The sequence below is a fragment of the Channa argus genome, chromosome 15 (assembly GCF_033026475.1).
Source record: "Channa argus isolate prfri chromosome 15, Channa argus male v1.0, whole genome shotgun sequence".
Lineage (NCBI taxonomy): Eukaryota > Metazoa > Chordata > Actinopteri > Anabantiformes > Channidae > Channa > Channa argus.
The window spans coordinates 7,496,701-7,515,436 of NC_090211.1; the positions used below are offsets into that span (position 1 = coordinate 7,496,701).

Below are 18,736 nucleotides of genomic sequence, written 5' to 3' on the forward strand. Positions count from 1 at the left end.
GGCTAAATATAGATGTAGCTTGTTAGCAGAGTGAAGTGTGATGATTATGTGTGCAGGATACGTTTGGTAACATCATAAAAATGTGCTGTGTAAGCAAAACAACAGCAACACCATGTGGCAACCTACTAACAACAAACCCAACGCTCTGTGTTGTAGCTACTGCCTGGAATTAAATAAAGTATTTCTTATTGTTAATTCACCCAGTTCACGTCCACTGTGAAGACAGAACAGGCATTGGAAAAGGACAGCTGTCAATGATTAAATTATGAAAGTCAGGCTTCAATTTTAGAGTTCAGAATATCCTAGGTTTAGGTATATAGTATAATCAATGACATTAAATGAATACAATAAAATACAATATTTCAACGCCTCAGAAATTGCCATAAATTAACACAAAGACTTTTCTGACGTGTTGTGAGGAAAGGCCACTCATTAGATTCACAAAGACAGAAGAATAATAAGTTACTTCATGGAGAAAAACATGAAGTCAAATCCTTTGCACTGCAAGTATTAATTGTCCAAGCATGGAAATGCTTTGATTTTATTCTACTTTTACTTGTGACTGAATACGTGGATTCTACGGTATAGTAATGCTATTTGATTTGCTGTGTATGCGTCAGCCCAGCTCAGACTTTTATTTCGCCAGTCAAAACCGGAAGTTGATTGTTTTATTTTTGTGTGTGGTTCAGCTCTGTTGGCCTCCACAGTGCCAGCCGGGTTTCTAACGTTCATTTAACCGACAGCAGCGAAATAGACTCTTTTCCACCCCAGTTTCGTTTTAGCTTCGAAATGAAGATGGGATTAGCTTCGCGCTAACGTGTTTTATGTTGACTGACTCGGTGATGTTGCCTTCCTCAGAGAAACTGCCTGGTTCTGGTTCAGGTTCAGGCTGAGTATTTCGGTATGACAGGGTAAGAGGAAACAGATCGTGGTTATAATAGATAACTGCGTTAGCGACTGCAGGTTGCGCACCGACATCCCACTAAAGGGTTTTCCTCGACTTAAAGTAGAAACGTTAGTGGCAGGACTAGCTCGGAAATGCTAACACTAAAAAAAGTAACGTTAGTGTTAAACAGTGTCGAGTTTGCTATCAGCCGCCAGTTTATACCTAGCGTTGTTTTTCTTTTAACTCTATTCGCTAGCGAGGTTGGTGTGGAGGCATTTTCTGCTAAAAGTGGAGCTCGTCTCGCAGTGTGTCGAGTGTAAATAAGGTGACATTTGACCTTAGTTAACCACACCTGAAGCACTGAGATGTAACGTTAGCGTCATCGTTAACTAGTCGCACTATATACATTACTTTACTTAGTGTAAGTGTAATAAAATGTAGACGATCTGTTTTTCAGTGTTATGTTGATGTTGATGATGACGATGATACTGGGACCGATGTTTCATGCTATAACAATTTTAAGCAAAAAAGAGAAGCAGTCATTTGCAGACTGACCACAAATTGATCAGCTACAGTTCTAATGATCATCAGTTTGAGGCAGTTTTTGAATTCTTAGCTTCTCAATTTGGAATACACTCCAGTTTTCTCAGTTTACTAAAAAAATCCATATCTTTTACTTTTTAAAGCTTTGATGGGACAAACAATATTTTTTAGTTGCAGCCAGTCATATGTTATCTGAAACTTGACATTGGGTAATTCTTCTCTTTTCTTCTCTCGAACAGAATGACGGCAGATCTGCAACAAATATTGATAGCTATTTTAAAAGTAAGTACTTTAAATCATGTTAACTTATAAACCAGATTTTTCATAACAGATTGGATTTGACACTTCTACATCTGTTACCTGTTGTTGACCCATTGACCTTCTTGTGATTGTAATTTTGTTTTTTTTATATTATAAACCCTCAGGTCAGCATCTTATTACCTTGCTATCAAGATTTCTTATACAGATTTTCAAATGAAAATGGAGGATATGCCCCTGTCAGGCCCAGACAACACCAAGCTGGAGGTCAGTAAACTTGTATTTATGTATATATATTTATTTATTTGCAGTCCTCTGTCTTTGTCACAGACACACTATATGTGTCATTCGTTGTTTTTAATTTGCTCGACAGTTTATATCAGGTGTGAAATAACCTTACTTTACATCACTCTGTAGGCCTTGGTCCATGACATCTACTCTGAGCTTGTGGAAGATGCCTGTTTGGGCCTGTGTTTTGAGGTACATCGTGCTGTGAAACAAGGTTACTTCTTCTTGGATGAAACGGACCAAGAAAGCATGAAGGAGTTTGGTGGGTCCCATGCCTTTTCATCTGGTCTGTTGTTCTTTTTGTTTTTCTCTTTCTTTGGTGTGTTTGCTTACACTGTGTGCTGTAATTATTGTCATAGAAATTGTGGATCAGCCAGGAGTGGACATTTTTGGGCAAGTGTACAATCAGTGGAAGAACAAGGAGTGTGAGTGTCCCAACTGCAAAAGATTGATAGCAGCATCTCGTTTCGCCCCGCACTTGGAGAAATGTCTTGGCATGGGACGCAACAGTAGTCGCATCGCCAACCGCAGGTCAGTTAGTAAAGGTCATTCAGAATTGATTGATGTATTGATCCAAAATGCTTGTTAGCATCTAATGGGATTGTTTTTCTGCACGTTCATAGGCTAGCCAGCAATAATAACATGAGCAAATCAGAGAGTGATCAAGAAGACAATGATGACCTGAATGATAATGACTGGTCATATGGGGCAGAAAAAAAAGGTGATCATTTAAGATAATTTAATGCAAATATCTGCTGTTCTTTGAGAATGGTTTAGGAAAATGCCAGATTACCATAATAAACCAGCTTTTTATTTTCACAGCAAAGAAAAGAAAGTCAGACAAGGTATTTTGCATTTCTTAACTCTTATGCACATAGCGTTAAAGTATTTCAGTATGTTTCATTTAGAAGTTATTTTGTTGAGTTTATTTTAATTTAATTATTTGTTTTTTTTTCTACAGAATCAAAATTCTCCAAGAAGATCCAAATCTCTTAAACACAAAAATGGTGAGTCTGTGTTCAGGATGCTCGTTATGCTCAGTACATGTACTATAGTTTCTGTAGTCACAGGAAAACAGGATTACAGGTCCAAAAAGGTTATACAAACAAAAGGTTCATCAAAATTGAAAAAGTAGGAGAGGTTTGCAAATGCATATATGTCTAAATCAATTTTTTTTAGCCGTTTGATTTTTATTATGAATAAAGTGGACTATTATAAAACAGTTATAAAATGTTTTTTCCAGGTGAGCTTGGAAGCACCGTCACTTCGGACAACTTCAAGGTGACGAGTACCTTCTTTGTTATCGTTGCTTGTTAGACAAAGTTATTTCATCTTGTTTCGAGAACACACGACATAGTGTTAATAATAGATTTTTGTTCTGCTTTTCAGTACTTCAACACTGGCATCAGTTATGAAACATTAGCCCTTGATGAAGTCAGATCCATTTTAACAACAGTGAGCAACCTTTTATAATTACCTTATTGCACTTCTTATTCTTGGTATAAACAGTAATTTCTGCTGTTCTTAATTATACAGACATTAATTATTAAAGAAGTATTTGTTTCTGCAGCGATGTGGGGTGATCTCTGAGCACACCCAGAAGATGTGTACCAGGTAATTAAAGTCAAATCCACTGTTGCATACAAAAATATCTCTCTGGGGAAATACTTACCTGATATTGTGCAGCTAATATCTGGGGAAAATGCAGAATAAATTCTGATGACTTAGATATGTTGTCTGAAAATTAAAATCATCGCTGCATGTGGATATGAAAACATGATCAGTTTCATTGTATTTTTGAAAATGATCATGTATGTTGGGACTAATTTAAGGGGAACACAAGTGGCAACTCAGTGAATTTGACACTAAATTTGACTTTGTTTTGGACCAATTCTTGACTTCTTCTCACAAAACAAAACACTAAATTCTGAGTTTTCATTTAAATTGGGCCCGTCAGTGACCAATACCTAACTTTTCATTACCTTTAACACCTCATTGTTGCTCTGCCCCCTCTGATTGGTCGCTGACTGTGCCCACAGCAGTCCGTCCCACCACCCTCTCTGTGGCTGATGTTAAAACCGGAAGGGTGATTCACGATGTGGTGTGGCGAGCACGGACGGCTGTCAGTCAGGGATGTGTAATGCCACCTTGTGTCCCACCAGGTCTCTGCGATGTCCCCAGCACACGGACGAACAGAGGAGGACCGTCAGGGTGTTGTTTCTGGGGCAGTCCGCGTGAGTGAGCCCTGTCCCTTTCCTTAACCCTCCCTCACCCACACTCCTACTTAACAAAAGTCATATTTGAATGAGTGTTGTGATCCTCATAGTGCAGGTATTTGCTGTGTTCTCATCAGATTGTCATCAGATTGCCATTGTCAGAGACTGGAACAGAGATTGTTAGTAATACTGCAAAGGCAGTGTGGTGACTTTTCTCTAAAACCAGTGCTGTAGCAGAAGACTACTTTGTGACATTATGTCAGATATTACCACAGGTTATTTATTTATTTATTTATTTTGTGTAAAAGATATTTGACATGGGTCACCAAACTCTTTGGTGCCGTATATATTCAAACACTCCCCTACACTTCCAGCACATCAGTGGAGGTGGATTTTAATTTTTCTTTCATTGTCACAGAGGGAGGTTTATTCTTACACACAACATCAAATACATACAGACTTGTTGGCATTCACACATTATCCTTTTCTTGGCCTGTGTTACAGGTCAAACTTCTGCGTGTGGGTACATGGTTTTGGTAGAAAAGATAAGAGTCTTGCTGAAATAAGTTGAAACTGACCAATCAAATTGACATCCACTGATCTTGATTTCATATTTAGCAGATTAAAACTGCTGTTTTTGCTTTTTAGTTTAGAATAAAAATTTTCACTAGTTTAGCAAATAAAAATTGCATTAAGACCTAACCTGACGTTTTCATAGCACACACTTTTGAGGAAATGACTGCAAACCAAAGCTCATAACGAGAGTCCTACACTTCTCAGTGGGTAGTTTGGCCCATTTGTTTTGAGAAAACCGAACCATTTGTTTCAGGTTTTTCCCAGTTGTGAGTTTCAGCTCTTTGCCTTGGTGTTTGATGGTTTTCATTTCGGGACTCTTAAAAGACAACTTTAATACCCCTAATGGTTCCTTCTCATTCCTTCTTGGTTGTTTGTGACATTGACAGAGATTTTTGTTACTGGACAGTACTGTTCAAGAGACAGAAGCATTAGCATCTTGTGAAAATACACTCACTGGCCACTTTATTAGGTACACCTGTACAATCTAATTCAAATCAATACAGCAGCTCTGCCATGAATTCTACTTTTAAAATGTTAGAGTTTCTCAGTTTTTAAGTTGAAACTGTCAGAAATGCGATAGAGTTGTAGTGAAGTGCATAATGAGAAGAGGTGGTTCTAAAGTTTTGGCCACCCCAAGTAAAGATCTGAGCCTCCTCCGTGTTTCACAGTAAGGCTGGTCATTTTCTTTTCTTATGTGAACATAGAGCGGATGTAACCAAAAAACTCACCTTGTTTCATTTGTAAATTTGGCCAGAAACATTGTGGCTTTCTCCAGCTAGTTTCATGTTTGTTTCACATAGGCACTTCCTGGGTTTACTTTTATAGAGCACAGTTTCATTCAAAAAGTGACCGTGTATGGAGGGAATACATACAACCGACTTTTGTGCCACGAATGTGGAGAACAACTTGTGTCTGTTTTTAGGATAAATTGTATATTTTTTAAATGAGGAGCAAAAGTACCAACACTTCCAGGCACGCTTTCTATGTATGCACTCACATAGATATATTATGCTTAGATCTATACAACATTGTTTGTTCAGAACTGCTTTAAACGGAAGAGACAATTATTAGAGAGGAGTATGGATTCATAGAATGTTTTTAAATTCTCTTGAATTCCTCTTTTATTTGATTTACCATTTTGTGTATTTAATAACAGGAAGTAAAATGGCCAGTATAATTTAGGAGAGCTGAAAGTGCCATTTCCAAAGCCCAAAGAACCTACAAATTTACACAGTGAAAAGCAAAGCATGGTGGTAAGAGCATCATGCAACAGGAGCTTCCTTTAGTGTGTTAAAAAACCTGCTAAAACTACCAGTAAGTGGTTAAAATGAAAAGCAGTGGCCAATGAATCTTCTGTCAATTGGCGGAATAATTAATGGACTAATCATTCTAGTTCTAGAGAAGGTACTTAAATTTTCAACATCCACCATGGGTCTTACACAAAGAGGTAATTCAGTAAACTATTGTGCAGAGTAGCTGATCTGAAATGTATGCTGAGCAGGTAAGAAGTCAGAGAGTGATTTTTAAAAGCCATTAACGTAACATCTTATAAATATGTCATAAATATGCTTGTCTTAGTCACTTTGCCCAAAAACTGCAAATTCCTTTTTTATCATTTAGTTATTTTCAGCTAATGTAGATTTTACTGCGCTATTAACAGGAACAGCAGTGGAACAATAGTATTCGAAATGTTTTGACAGTTTTATTACCCTGTGATAAGTCTGAGGTGAGCTCCTGAGTTCTGCCATTCTGAAAGTGTGTGTGATTGTGTCTTTTTTTTTTTTTTTCATGTAACAGAACGTTGCTGCCTGATGCAGATGCTGTGGTGGAGAATGACAGCTTTGACATTCCTGATGGACAGACCCTTATGAGTCGCCTGCAGTGGGAAGACTCCCCTGATATCTCCCCCACTGACTCTGCTTCATCTAAAGCCAGTAAGATAATAATATCCATTATTCTTGTAGCCATTTATTGATAAAACTTAAAGATAATTGATATTTTATATTTATCTCTCAGGCACCAATCATTCAGATTTAAGGAAGCCCAAGAAAAAGAAGAGGACATCTCTTGGTTTTACCAGTGGTGCAGGAGGAGGAGGAGGAGGAGGGGGAGCAGGGGTCGTAGGCGTAGTAGGAAGTCTGACTGGAAGCAGCAGCTCTCAGAGTAATATTAGTTTATCGACCAAAAAAAAAAGGCCCAAAGTCTCAGCACCTTCTATTTCCAGTAGTATCTATGACAACTTAAACTAACAAATTATGTTGTTTGTCAGAGCAGCTTTTGTCTCTTCTTAAACCGGTTCCATCTTTCATAGTTTAACCCCACCATGTTCAGGCCTGAACATGGTGGGGTTAAACTTAACTAACTTGTTCTTTTGTTCTAATGAATAACACATCTACAGTATAATGAAGATTTGCCCTTCAGTCAGGTCAGTCAACACAAACAGCCTTTCTCGCCCTAAGAAATTGGTCAGTAAACACAAACAGCCTTTCTCGCCCTAAGAAATTTTATTAGCAGTAATTCAAATGTACCCTGATGGACAGTATTGCCAGTTCTTCCTTAGAAAAGAGGTTGTTGTCCTTAGTGTTTTGTGGGTTTTTTTTACACCCACACTAAACAGGGAAACTGATTTGTTTATGACCTTTGTGCAGCATTAAAATACTTTGTAATCAGAACTCAAGGGGCCTACCCCTAGTCATAACAGCCAGGGACAAGTGAGTACATATACATTTGAACACATAATGTATATGGTAGAAAAATCTGTATTCTGCTTTTATTGCTGTGACAAATCTAGACATTTGCTGTGAAGAAAAGATTTCTTATGAGCCTGATTTTCCGGCTGTTCTAGTTGGAAAAAATGTCCTTAAACATCTCTGTGTACCCAAAATTCATGTTTAAAGTTTAAGATAGCTTGTTGCTCACAGGCATCTAAAAGGCATTTTGTAGTCCTCCAACATTTTTCTTAATAGCGTGAAAAAGTCAGAAGATAAAATATGGTATTCTAAAACCTTTCTTTACCCGGCCTGTGTCTGGTGACCTTGTGACCTGTCCCTTTTTTAACACTGTTTTCATTTAAACTCAGTAGGGAGGAAATGTGGACTTCAACTGTTTTCAGTTAAATACTTGACATACTGGAGTACTCATCAGTGGCTTTTTAATTGTATTGCACTGTATTGCACAGGTGTGTGTGTGTGTGTGTGTGTGAGCGCCTCTGTATGCAAACTTAATTTCAGTGAGTGTCACTTTTCCATGTGCTTTGAGTGTATGATTAAAGGATGTGTACAAAATCATTTATATTTTCACAAAACTATGCATCGTACAATATGACACATTTGTGAAAGTATGTGCCATTTTAAGTATTTAACTCTGTTTACATCAATAGTATATTTAAGTTTTTATTTGTCACTGCCTATGATATGATACTGTATGTACTGTATATTATTTCAGTCGTAATGCAGATTTTGATATTTGGTGGGCCAGTAGGCTTTTAGGGCACATGTACAGTCCAGGTATGTATGACATGAAACTGGAGTTGAATTATGAATCTAACATACTTTTTACAAACCTGTCCTGTGTGTTTTCACCCAGTACCAGTGCTGCAGATCTGCTTGTCATTCAAGATTATGAGTGGTAAACCTTGTAAGCCTGTAACAACACTGTCATATGTAAAGGTTGTAAGATATATCACATGCTTTATAGCCCCAGTATTGTACTTGCAATTTCCCAATTGATTTTTGTTTTTTCCTGTAAATTGGCTTTAATATCTGAAGACTTTACAGTCTCAGTTACTGTTGTTGTTGTTGTTGTTGTAGTGGTGGTGCATAGTAAAGTATAGGAAAATTGTTTGTGGTACATAGGAACAGAAATCATGGAGAGTTGAAGGGCCTCAATTTCAAGTTCGTGTGTGCGTCCTTTTCCCCGCCCCAGATTATATTATTATCTTCTTGAAAGATTTATAGCAAAGAAACAAAAAATGCATGGCTTAAAACAAGTACCCCTCTGTTTTACCATTTCCTATATACAATTGTGATATTCATGATGGACACTTTTTGTTTTTATTACAAAAAAGTTCAATATAAATGCAGCCAAACTGTTTTTTAATTCCACTAATACTTTATGTTAACTTATCCAACGATCAACAGTTTTCAGTTTCTCCAACAATACAGCGGATGTGTTCTGCATTGATTTGGAACACGTCTTTTACGCCGGATGCCCTTTCTGCTGCAACCCTCCCATTTTAAACCAAGATGGCCCTTGGTGGCTCGGTGGGGCCACACCTGGTGGGGTGGGATTCGATCCTACGACTTTCTGCATCCCAGCCCGTTGCTCTATCCATTAAGCAGCAAGGCCCCTTTTATTTTCTTATCTTAATATGGCCCCTAAATAGATTTTTTTTTTTTCTAAGGATGTTTTACAATTACTTTCAAATGCAATAGTAAACCACAAATCTTTGATGGGTGAAATTGTTATAATTCCCCTTTATTCACCTATAGCATTGTCACAGAAAACAAATTTATATACACGTATACTTAATAATATACCTTTTTATACAGTTTACCAGTAGCAACAGATGAGATACAGCAGGTGTTCTCTTTCCCAAGAGAAAGAAAATATTAATATTCAGCTGGGGAATTTAAAATAAAATGTTAGATTCAATCCCCACTCCACTCATACTGTATATGTACGGCCTTAAGTAAAGCACATTCAATTTTATTTTTCAAATATAGATATGACAATCGAATGATTTATCTGTACCCTTTTAAATCCTTTTCACTGAATTCTTGTGATGTGCACTTATTATACACTCGCTGGCTTTTTCATTAGGTACCACTGTAAAACCTAGTGCAGCAGCTCTGCTATAGATTTCTAAAGTTTTAAGGTTAAAGCTGTCAGAAAGGCAATTCATTCTATGTGTTTGTTACTGAGGTCATTGTGGTGGATTCACACTGGAACCCCCACCCCATGAAGTCACTAATTAACACATTATGAATTATGACCTGACAGTTTCAACAAAGAAACCTTGTAAGTAGAATTTATGGCAGAGCTGTTGTATTCTATTACATTGGATTCTACAAGTGTACCCAATAAATTGGCCAGTGAGTGTAAACATTTGTAGACAATTTGATTTTTTTTAAACCACTTTCTGTGAATGAAGCTACTGTAACTGCTGGTGTTCTCTTGTGGCTTTTTGTGCACCTTTGCAAGGGCAGTGACCAACACTGTTATTTTGCAAATTAGTTATCTGTGATACATAGGTTATTTTTCGTCACTGCCATGCACACTGATGTTTGTATATAAATAAAGACAAACTGTACCTGCAGACCCAGTTCTTTAGACCACCAACAGATGCTGAAATTGTTTTAAAAAAATGCTTTTATTTGAGACATCACCAGAGCCAGAGCAGCCCAGCATATTCAGGAGGGTTGAGTGCCTCCCTCTCACCTTTAAGGGCCAGATACAGGTTCATCTGTCATTTTATTTACAGAAAATACACAGTATATTTACATCTGCCCAAAAAGTTATATTTCTATGTTTAGCCATTATTAGAATTAGCCTATTTCTACGCAGTAATGTTTTTTTGAGAAACCAACATTTCAGGCTTAGCAATAAGATCCTAGACACTTTATACTTGCACATACAAAGCATAAGTCATTCAAACAACGCAAAATGTTGATAAAAGAATTGAGTGGCTCCAACAGTTTTAGATTCTTGAGTTTATCAGTAAAAATATATTTTATAACACAGAATCACTGGCCTTAAAAAACAACAGGCGCACAGGAAAGCATCTACAACAGCTTTAAAAAAAAAAAAAAAAAAAAAAATGCAGACATGGTAAAGCCAGAGTGTTAAAACAAGGTGCAGGTGGTTTAGTCTACAGTTTAAGCAGAACTTCACTCACTGCGGATTATTTGTCCAATATATGATACACAATCACTCATTTCTCTTATTCATACTCACTGCAGGAATCCAATAGGATGGGGCATCTGCACCAAAACTTGTTTAGATTAGTCTCTTTAGTTGCTCACCCACTGCTGCAATTGTTTTTATGTACGTCACAACATTCAACTATTAGCATGTGCCTCCCCCATTGCCCCTGCCCCCAACCCCCCTCTCTTTCAGCGGGTGTGCATCCCAAATACCAAAAAGCTGAAGAACACAGTGACTCCCACTAGGGAGATGGTCGCAGGGGCGGTGAAAAACTGCCTATAGTTGATGCGGAAGTACCACACAACAGCCAGTATCACCACGAACACAGGCACTACTAGGCTGCTGGTGCTAATGGCAACACCTGCAGCCCTGAATCCTCCAGAGACCCCAGATCCAACTACTGCTCCAGCCCCAGATTGGGCCCCTTCTTCTGGACTGCTCTCATTCAGAACCTGGGAGACGTGGCAGTGGATCACGCTATTGTGTGTGATATTCAGGGATAACATAGTCGTCTTGGGATCCTGCAGCAGCTGGCCTTGGTAAATAAGTTTTATTTGATTCTCACGACCTGAGAAGTATTTGCTGGCGAAAAGACAAGAAGAACAACATTCAAAAAACTTTTCAACCTAAATAGCAGTATCAACCTAACTATATAAATAGGCAAAGAAGAATTTTCTTCATAATGTCAAACTACTGTTTAAACAAGCTATGCTTGAAGTGTACGTACATAATCGGGGTTGTGTTACTGACCTTTTCAGCACTCCCACTGTATCATGTGGTTCAACAACAGCTACCTCCTCTGTGTCGTTTAAAAACTTCAGGCGGACCGTAATGGAAGTAGTAGTGGAAGGGTGAGGGTAGATGGTGCTAGTCAAAACTGGAATATGTTCTATAACCCTTTTATCTTCCTCCTCCAGCTCTTCCTCATCATCAATATCATCATCTTCTTCATCAAAGCTTGGCAGTCTTCCAGCCTGTGGTTGTTTGCTTTGTATATCCAGCAGTAGGTCTGTCCTAACCTCCTCAGCTACCTCACTCTCACCTCTTTCAGTCCCAGGCTCGCCACCATCTGGCTTGTTCTCCTGTGATGGTGGAGGAGTCTGCTGTTCAGGGGCATCGGCGCTGGCAGACCCTCTGCTGTAGCTGTTGTGGCCTCCCAGTCCTATCAGAGAGGCATGAGCACCCACAGTGAGGATGGTGCCCAGTATGTGGTCTCCCCGATCGGCCACATGAGTGGAAAGCCAGGCCAAAACGAGGGCCAGGACCAGGAGCAACACTCCACCCGCTGCTGTCACCTCCTCCTCCATCCCATCCAACATGGTCAGTGCACACACTGCCATTTCAGTCCTTCAAACCTGGAAAAGACAAATACAATGTACAAATCCAGTGAGGCTTGATCATAGCCTGACAACATGGCAAAATTAGGGTAAAGAGCACCACAATAGAACGAAAAAGCTAAAGCTTTATTACTGAATGGCCTAAATCCTTTTCAAATCAATGAAACGAGAAAGCTGCAGGACTGTTCTATAGAAAAAGTGGACACACAGGATTTACTGGGTTTCCTCAAACATACATTCCTATCCAAACAGTTTCCCCTATTAATTTTAGGTTAACAACAAATGATTTGTTTCCTTGTGAATCTATGGATTATCAGAAAAATATAAAATGGGCCACAGTTGCCGAAAGTCCAATGTGACAACTTAAAAATGCATGTTTTGTCCAACCAACTCTCTAAAACCAAACATTTATTGTACCAACAAAAATTACTACAAAAAAGTACCAAATCTTAGTTATTTTTCAGTTATTAATCTATAAAATTATAGATTAAGATAAAGTCCTCTATATCATAAGACATTTAGTCACAAGACATTCATTATACAAGCGTCGTTTTATTCATATTTGCTTCTTGTCAGATAGAACAGTTATAGTTTTTTTTTTTTTTAATTGCAATAGGTTTGCAGGCATATACTACTCATCCTCTAACCATAAAGAAAAAACATCAAGGTTGTTTAAGATGATAGTTACTTTGTCAGAGGGATCAGAAGCAGCTTTTAGGGCTGGTCAACAGCTGTTTCCAATACCTGTAAAGCCAAATTAAGTTCCTCCATTCTTACAGCCTAGAGTCTTTTCACGACTGTTATCATACTCGACCTTAAACCTTTCATGCAAAACATGCCGTTATAAACGCCTGCTGTGCCGACAAGTTGTCATATTGTACTTTATCCTGCTGTTTCTAACGGAGATCTAGCATGCTAAGCTACTTTGTAGCTAGCCTAGCTCGGTACCTGAAAATCGACCTTCGCCGGTTTTTACAACTCTAACCGCTCGCTTTATTTTATTACAGCAGTTTTCAAACTAAGCACATAGATTTGTAAGAACGTGGAAAGACAGTAACTATACAAAAAGAAATCCGATCTTACCTGCGATGTATAAAATCAAAGCATGTTTGACGACAGGACGAGAAGCTAGTTATAGCAGCTGCTCCGTTAAAGCCACATAAACACTGAGCGACGGCGGCGTGACGTGATCGCCGTGCACGGGGGGCGCTTGTTTTGGAAACGGGTCACCCGCCACTTGCTTTAGACAGGTGATTGATTGGTCATTGTGTCTGGGCATTTACGAGAATGCTGATTTAAGAGTCAGTTTAGAACAGTACAAATATTCTAACTCCAAATATTAAATCCTAGAACATTATAGTCTCCCATGTAGGCTACCAGGTTATGTTGAGTTGTGTGAAAAATAGAAATATAAGTACAAAAAGGAAGCCTCGAATTTTTACTTTGGTAGAGAACGTGAGAGAATGTGCATCCAGAAAGTATTCACAGCACTTAACTTGTTCCACATGTTCTTATGTTACAGCCTTCTTTCAAAATAGATTACATTTATAATTATATTTCCCTCAAATTAATAAAACAATACCCCATAATGACAATGTGAAAAAAAGTTTGTTTGAAATCTTTGCAAATTTAAAAAAAAATATATTAAATGTACATAAGTATTCTTTCACTTAGTATCACTTTTACAGCCTCATGTCTTTTTGAGTATGATGCTACAGGTTTGACCAGCTGTTTATGGCCAGTTTCTCCCATTTTTCTTTGCAGTATCTCTCAAGCTCCATCAGGTTGGATGGGGAGCGTCAATGCACAGCCATTTTTAGATCTCTCCAGAGATTTTTAACCGGGTTCAAGTCTGGGCTCTGGCTGGGTCACTCGTGGACATTCACAGAGTTGTCCCGTAGCCACTCCTTTGTAATCTTGGCTGTGTGCTTAGAGTCATTGTCCTGTTGAAGGATTAACTGTCACCCCAGTCTGAGGTTTTCATCTGTATATTGCTGCATTCATCTTTGCCTCAATCCTGACTAGTCTCCCAGTTCCTGCCACTGAAAAACATCCCCACAGCACGATGCTGCCACCACCATGCTTTACTGTGGGGATGGTATTGCCCAGGTGGTGAGCGTTGCCTGGTTTCCTCCAGACACGACACTTGGCATTCAGGCCAAAGAGTTCAATCTTTGTTTCATCAGATCTGTACTTGATACATTTTTGTCTCTGAGGTTTACAGTCAATTCTGTGGACTTCATGGCTTGTTTTGTGCTCTGACATGCAGTGATAACTGTTGGACCGGATGTAGACAGGTGTGTGCTTTTCCAAATCATGTCTAATCAACTGAAGCTCCCAAAGGATGGATGATAAGGATGATCAGTGGAAACAGGAAGCACCAGAGCTCAATATTAAGTATCATGGGGAATGTGATGAATACTGAATAGTACATGTGATTGTTTCACATTTGTTTGGGTATTGTTTGTAGAATATAGAGCAAAATAATTAATTTAATCCATTTCGGAAAAAGGCTGTAGCAAAAAAAAAAATTTGGTAAAAGTTAAGTGCTGTGAGTACTTTTTGGATGCACTATATGTGACAGATGCAGATACGAACTAAAAGTACAAACTAGAAAAACCTTTACCAAAGAAAATGCACTGTGAATACTTCAGCCCTGAATGGATTTCAGCATTATTATTATTATTAAAATTAGGATATTATTATTAGATGAGAAGTATTCCCTTGTATGGACCGAACAACACCAAAACTACATGTCTAATATTAGGGCACACAGTGTTTTGTTGAGTGCTATATTGAAATGTATTTCTCAAAATGGTATTTTTCAAACGTGCAATGCTTTAGTTTTTTTCATGTAAATTAATGTTATATCAATTTATAAAATTAACTTGTTTAAAGTGCTGGTAAAGCAATACTACATAGGGTACTTTTTTTTTACTCTCTCTGTATAAATGTAGGAAAATCCGAATGAATAATAATCCACAAGTTGTAAAGTTTTATGTTTTGGTATTTTACTCCTGTAAGCTCACACAGAAATCAATTATGCTTCAATTCCTTAATTATACTAAATTAAAACAAATTACATTTTAAAAGGAAATAGCATAACAGAAAAAGGCAATGGTATTTCACATAAATGCACCATCCTGTTACATCATGGACTGAGTCAAACCAACTGTAACTGTAATGAAGTAAGAGAAATCTCTTTTAAACTACTTTATATATACTACCCAGTTAAAATGTATCTTTCCCTAAGGTTTAAAAAGGAAATTGACAGCAGTTGTTCGTGCTGTAATTCTTGTCCTGAGACAACTGTACATGTATTCATATGTTATTGTTGTTAAGCCCCCTGCTTTTCTGTCTTTGTACATGTTCTTGGTTCAATTAAAAAAAAAATTTAGTCACTGTAGTGTCCCATCGTTACACAGCAGCAGATAATCCCTCACAGAGCCGGGAATGTCCAACCTACTGACTACTGAGTAACACCGGGCTCTCAAGTGCTGACGTAAAGCACATCGACAGAGATGCTGAAGAGAACGAGGTTGGCCTCTGCTCCTATGCACCAAATCAAAGAAAGGCCGGTGCTCCTGAGACAGGCGGGTAGAAACAGAAAGACTCAAGCATGAGACAGTAGGGGTAAACTGAAGGGATGACTGAATATCGTAGAGCGCTTACCTCAGATGTCTCTGCAGACAGAGAGTCCATCCATTCACAATGAGGAACAGATGTATATGAGTTCAATAGCACCTCCAAAGTGGCAGGAGACAGGGCACACTGCTTCAACATCTGGAGAGGAACAAAATCAGTCATAACAGGTCCAGTGCATTTTATTCACTTAATTCATTTCTCGAGGTAAAAAGATGTTGACTTGACTTGAAGTGGAAGTGAAAGTAAAGTGTCTCTTATTAATGCAATGTCAGTTATTAGTATATTAAAATATTCAATCAATTCATTAGTAGTAATTGACTGTAATGTTTTTGTCACTTGTCACTTTGGTGTATGAAATATTGATGTGTTATATTTTAATTTCTGATAGAAGACTCCAACTATTAATTGTTCAATTGCCCCTTACTGTCCCATATTTCGACTTTTGCTATTGAGATAAAAATTGTTTTCTTTTTAATTGTACAGATCCGATTTCCAGTGTAAAAATCTACATTCTCTTCACCTTTGGTGAAACAGGCTTGGCTCCATAGTTCAGAAGTGACCGTGCTATTGCTTCCAGTTGCTGGTCTGGGTAATCTTCAGCCACCTTGGGTGCAAGCAGGAATTTTCACATAAGTGCCTGAACTAAGCATTAATTTTTCTACTTATTGTCTGTTCCTCCAATGCATAACTTTATCCCATGCTTTTTTCTTTCCTTGAACTAGCCCCTATTTCCACTACCTGTAGCAGACAGTCCATTGGTGTGTATTCTGCACAGTTGGCAACATCAGCCTTTGCTCCATGTTTCAAGAGGACATCTACAATCCTTGGGCTGCAGTTTGCACAGGCATTATGCAGTGGGGTGTGGTTCTTCCTCCCTGCAGTTCTGGGGTCTGCTCCTGCATCCAGCAGCCTTTGAATCACACGTAAATAGCGGCCAGCATCAGACGGCCTGTCAGCTGCAGAGCATGCAGTGTTTAGAGGGGTCTCTCCCTCTTGATTTGTGGCTAAAACATCTGCCCCGTGGCTCAGAAAGATGTCCACGTGCTCCTCTAGCCCTCGCCGAGCAGCAACGTGCAGAGGTGTGAGCCTTGATTCCCTCATCCTCACATTGACATCTGCACCTTCTTCTAACAACAGTTTAGCACACCTGGAACAAATTGCAATCAATACTAATCACACCATGCACAAGTGTGGATATCAGTTTTAAAGTCATCAGAATATTTTTAAAAAGTTTGATCAAAATAAGACTTGAAAAAAGTTTTAACAGATGGACATTTATGCAGTGAAAGAAGATTAAAATGTCAGTGTGTGGCAACAATTGGTCTAATAGAGAAAAGAGTATTTTTATTATTGAATAATTCAAATAGTCCACTCACAGAAAGGACTGGGCTGAGGTACAGAGGTGAAGAGGAGCACTGCCGTCCGCAGCCAACTTGTCAGGATCTGCTCCATGAGAGAGCAGCAGCTGGACGCAGACAGCGTGGCCACCTATACAGGCATCATGGAGGGCAGTGGTTCCTCCAGGGTCAGCGTTGACCTCAGCTCCACGAAACAGAAGCTCCTCCACACAGCCTGTGTGTCCTTGGCTGGCAGCCAGACGCAGAGCAGATGTTTGTTTTACCTTGGAGCTCAGCGTCCACATCCCTAACCGAGGAGCAGCAACACTCTAAGATTTTATTGGCTTTTATGGGAGATAATAGGAGGAGAGGTCTTTAAATGTCATACCCATCTCTGGAGCCCACACCATCTCCTCATGCACCGTCTCCATCAGGGCGTTCACCATTGCAGGGTCCTTGAGCACGGCATACACCCCTTTCATGTCCCCACACATGAAGGTGTTGTGTATAGTTGTGTCTCTACACCGAACCTGGGGTGCAGGGGCCCGGATCTCCTGGAGCCGCTGCTGTCTGGGAGGAAGCCTGGGGGCCCGGGGCAGTGGGGCTCTGGTCATGGCTCTCCTCTGAGCCAATGCTTGCCGAGCATTCTCCCACTCCTGATACTCTTGCTCCAGTCTCAGAGAGCGCAGCGAGGTCGAAGTAAATGGAAATGTGTCCTTTGACATAGCACCTAAACATCAGTTCATGAATTATTCGTATTTTAACTGCTTTTTACAAGAACACAGATTAGAAAGTACTGTACATACACTTACGTACGTACACTTGGTCACATTTTCCTGTCTCATTTTAGCACCATACATCAGCTTTGCTAAAGCAGCAGGGTTGATCTCACTGGGCAGTACTGCTTACAGAAATATCAGACTAGCTTTTACTTACCCTTTACTGGAACTCTGCTAAGTCATAGGGGTCCAACAGAGGTCAAGGAAAATCTTTCAGAATTTCAAATCTGTGTTGTTACCATTTAAATTTTAACTATAACATGTGGACCTTTACAGTAAATGCCCTTACTTCATGGTCAAAGTCAAAAGATTGTGGTTCAAGTACAACTTCAGCACTACTTATTAATAGATCAGAATGCAAGCTGATACTTGTCTTTTCCACTGTGACCACCAAGTGGCAGGATTGACCTGGTATTTATCCCACAGAACCATGGAAACCAAAGAATAATGGGACACGTTGAGATAGACTGTGTCCTATTTCAGTTCGGATAGGACCTAAGACATGATCACTTCGACTTGTCAGCTATTACTGCAGGGCAATTGTTACATAATAACTGAAAATCACAGCTTTTTAACGTTGGAACGTTTGGAACACTTTATGTACAAGTGTGATACAGTGTGATACAGTAAGATCAGACATGATAAAACCTCAGGCATCAATTCAACAACTTCCACTTAGTGCAAAAGTCCCAGTGGGAAATAGTGTTGTGAGATAATCTCCAAACTGAATGAATTTACTGTCAAAAGGTAAAATGTGGTGATGTATTGAGGTATATGCAAAAGAGTGACCACTGAAAGGGGAGGTGATAAATGAATATTGTTATATGAAAACAATATTAGTCAATGTAGCCTGTGTTATACAATTATTTTTTAGCTTTGGTAAAATTTTAAAACAAGAAAATACGGGGGCGGACACGATGAGGAGTGAGTCCTCTCGCTCTGTTTT

The 18,736-nt window shown here is 38.9% G+C and overlaps 3 protein-coding genes across 5 annotated transcripts; 1 reads left to right on the forward strand and 2 right to left on the reverse strand.

The window, feature by feature from the left end:
* Positions 1-678: 678 nt before the first annotated feature.
* atxn7l3a (ataxin 7 like 3a) lies at positions 679-10,084 on the forward strand. Of its 3 annotated transcripts, none has more exons than XM_067478207.1 (14): positions 679-911; positions 1,669-1,711; positions 1,855-1,954; positions 2,105-2,237; positions 2,335-2,506; positions 2,599-2,696; positions 2,798-2,820; positions 2,937-2,982; positions 3,219-3,256; positions 3,365-3,430; positions 3,546-3,589; positions 4,138-4,209; positions 6,565-6,701; positions 6,784-10,084. In XM_067478207.1, the coding sequence occupies exons 3-14, from the start codon at positions 1,904-1,906 to the stop codon at positions 7,014-7,016; spliced, it is 1,113 nt and encodes a 370-aa protein (XP_067334308.1). In that variant the 5' UTR covers positions 679-911; positions 1,669-1,711; positions 1,855-1,903; the 3' UTR covers positions 7,017-10,084. The 3 variants fall into 3 exon arrangements, with proteins under 3 accessions (XP_067334308.1, XP_067334309.1, XP_067334310.1); XM_067478208.1 differs by having other exon boundaries at positions 679-901; XM_067478209.1 differs by lacking the exon at positions 679-911 and adding an exon at positions 942-1,211.
* tmub2 (transmembrane and ubiquitin-like domain containing 2) lies at positions 9,172-13,250 on the reverse strand. The gene is made up of 3 exons (XM_067478210.1): positions 13,113-13,250; positions 11,443-12,047; positions 9,172-11,274 (listed from the first exon to the last, which is right to left on the reverse strand). The coding sequence occupies exons 2-3, from the start codon at positions 12,030-12,032 to the stop codon at positions 10,881-10,883; spliced, it is 984 nt and encodes a 327-aa protein (XP_067334311.1). The 5' UTR covers positions 12,033-12,047; positions 13,113-13,250; the 3' UTR covers positions 9,172-10,880.
* A 1,527-nt stretch (positions 13,251-14,777) lies between these two features.
* asb16 (ankyrin repeat and SOCS box containing 16) lies at positions 14,778-18,178 on the reverse strand. The gene is made up of 7 exons (XM_067478493.1): positions 17,948-18,178; positions 17,400-17,741; positions 17,051-17,318; positions 16,413-16,821; positions 16,195-16,278; positions 15,702-15,812; positions 14,778-15,613 (listed from the first exon to the last, which is right to left on the reverse strand). Exons 2-7 carry the CDS (start codon positions 17,734-17,736, stop codon positions 15,428-15,430), a joined length of 1,395 nt encoding a protein of 464 aa, XP_067334594.1. The 5' UTR covers positions 17,737-17,741; positions 17,948-18,178; the 3' UTR covers positions 14,778-15,427.
* Between the last annotated feature and the right edge of the window lie 558 nt (positions 18,179-18,736).

Excerpts from the sequence above, each read along its gene's own strand:
- tmub2 (XM_067478210.1), bottom strand. The coding sequence starts at position 12,032 with ATGGCAGTGTGTGCACTGACCATGTTGGATGGGATGGAGGAGGAGGTG. Across the intron at positions 11,275-11,442 it reads ACAGTGGGAGTGCTGAAAAG|CAAATACTTCTCAGGTCGTG; the intron begins GTCAGTAACACA and ends TCTTTTCGCCAG.
- asb16 (XM_067478493.1), bottom strand. The coding sequence starts at position 17,736 with ATGTCAAAGGACACATTTCCATTTACTTCGACCTCGCTGCGCTCTCTG. Across the intron at positions 17,319-17,399 it reads GGTGTGGGCTCCAGAGATGG|GGATGTGGACGCTGAGCTCC; the intron begins GTATGACATTTA and ends CTCCTCGGTTAG. Across the intron at positions 16,279-16,412 it reads CAATGGACTGTCTGCTACAG|GTGGCTGAAGATTACCCAGA; the intron begins GTAGTGGAAATA and ends CTTGCACCCAAG.
- atxn7l3a (XM_067478207.1), top strand. The coding sequence starts at position 1,904 with ATGAAAATGGAGGATATGCCCCTGTCAGGCCCAGACAACACCAAGCTG. Across the intron at positions 2,821-2,936 it reads AGAAAAGAAAGTCAGACAAG|AATCAAAATTCTCCAAGAAG; the intron begins GTATTTTGCATT and ends TTTTTTCTACAG. Across the intron at positions 2,983-3,218 it reads ATCTCTTAAACACAAAAATG|GTGAGCTTGGAAGCACCGTC; the intron begins GTGAGTCTGTGT and ends TGTTTTTTCCAG.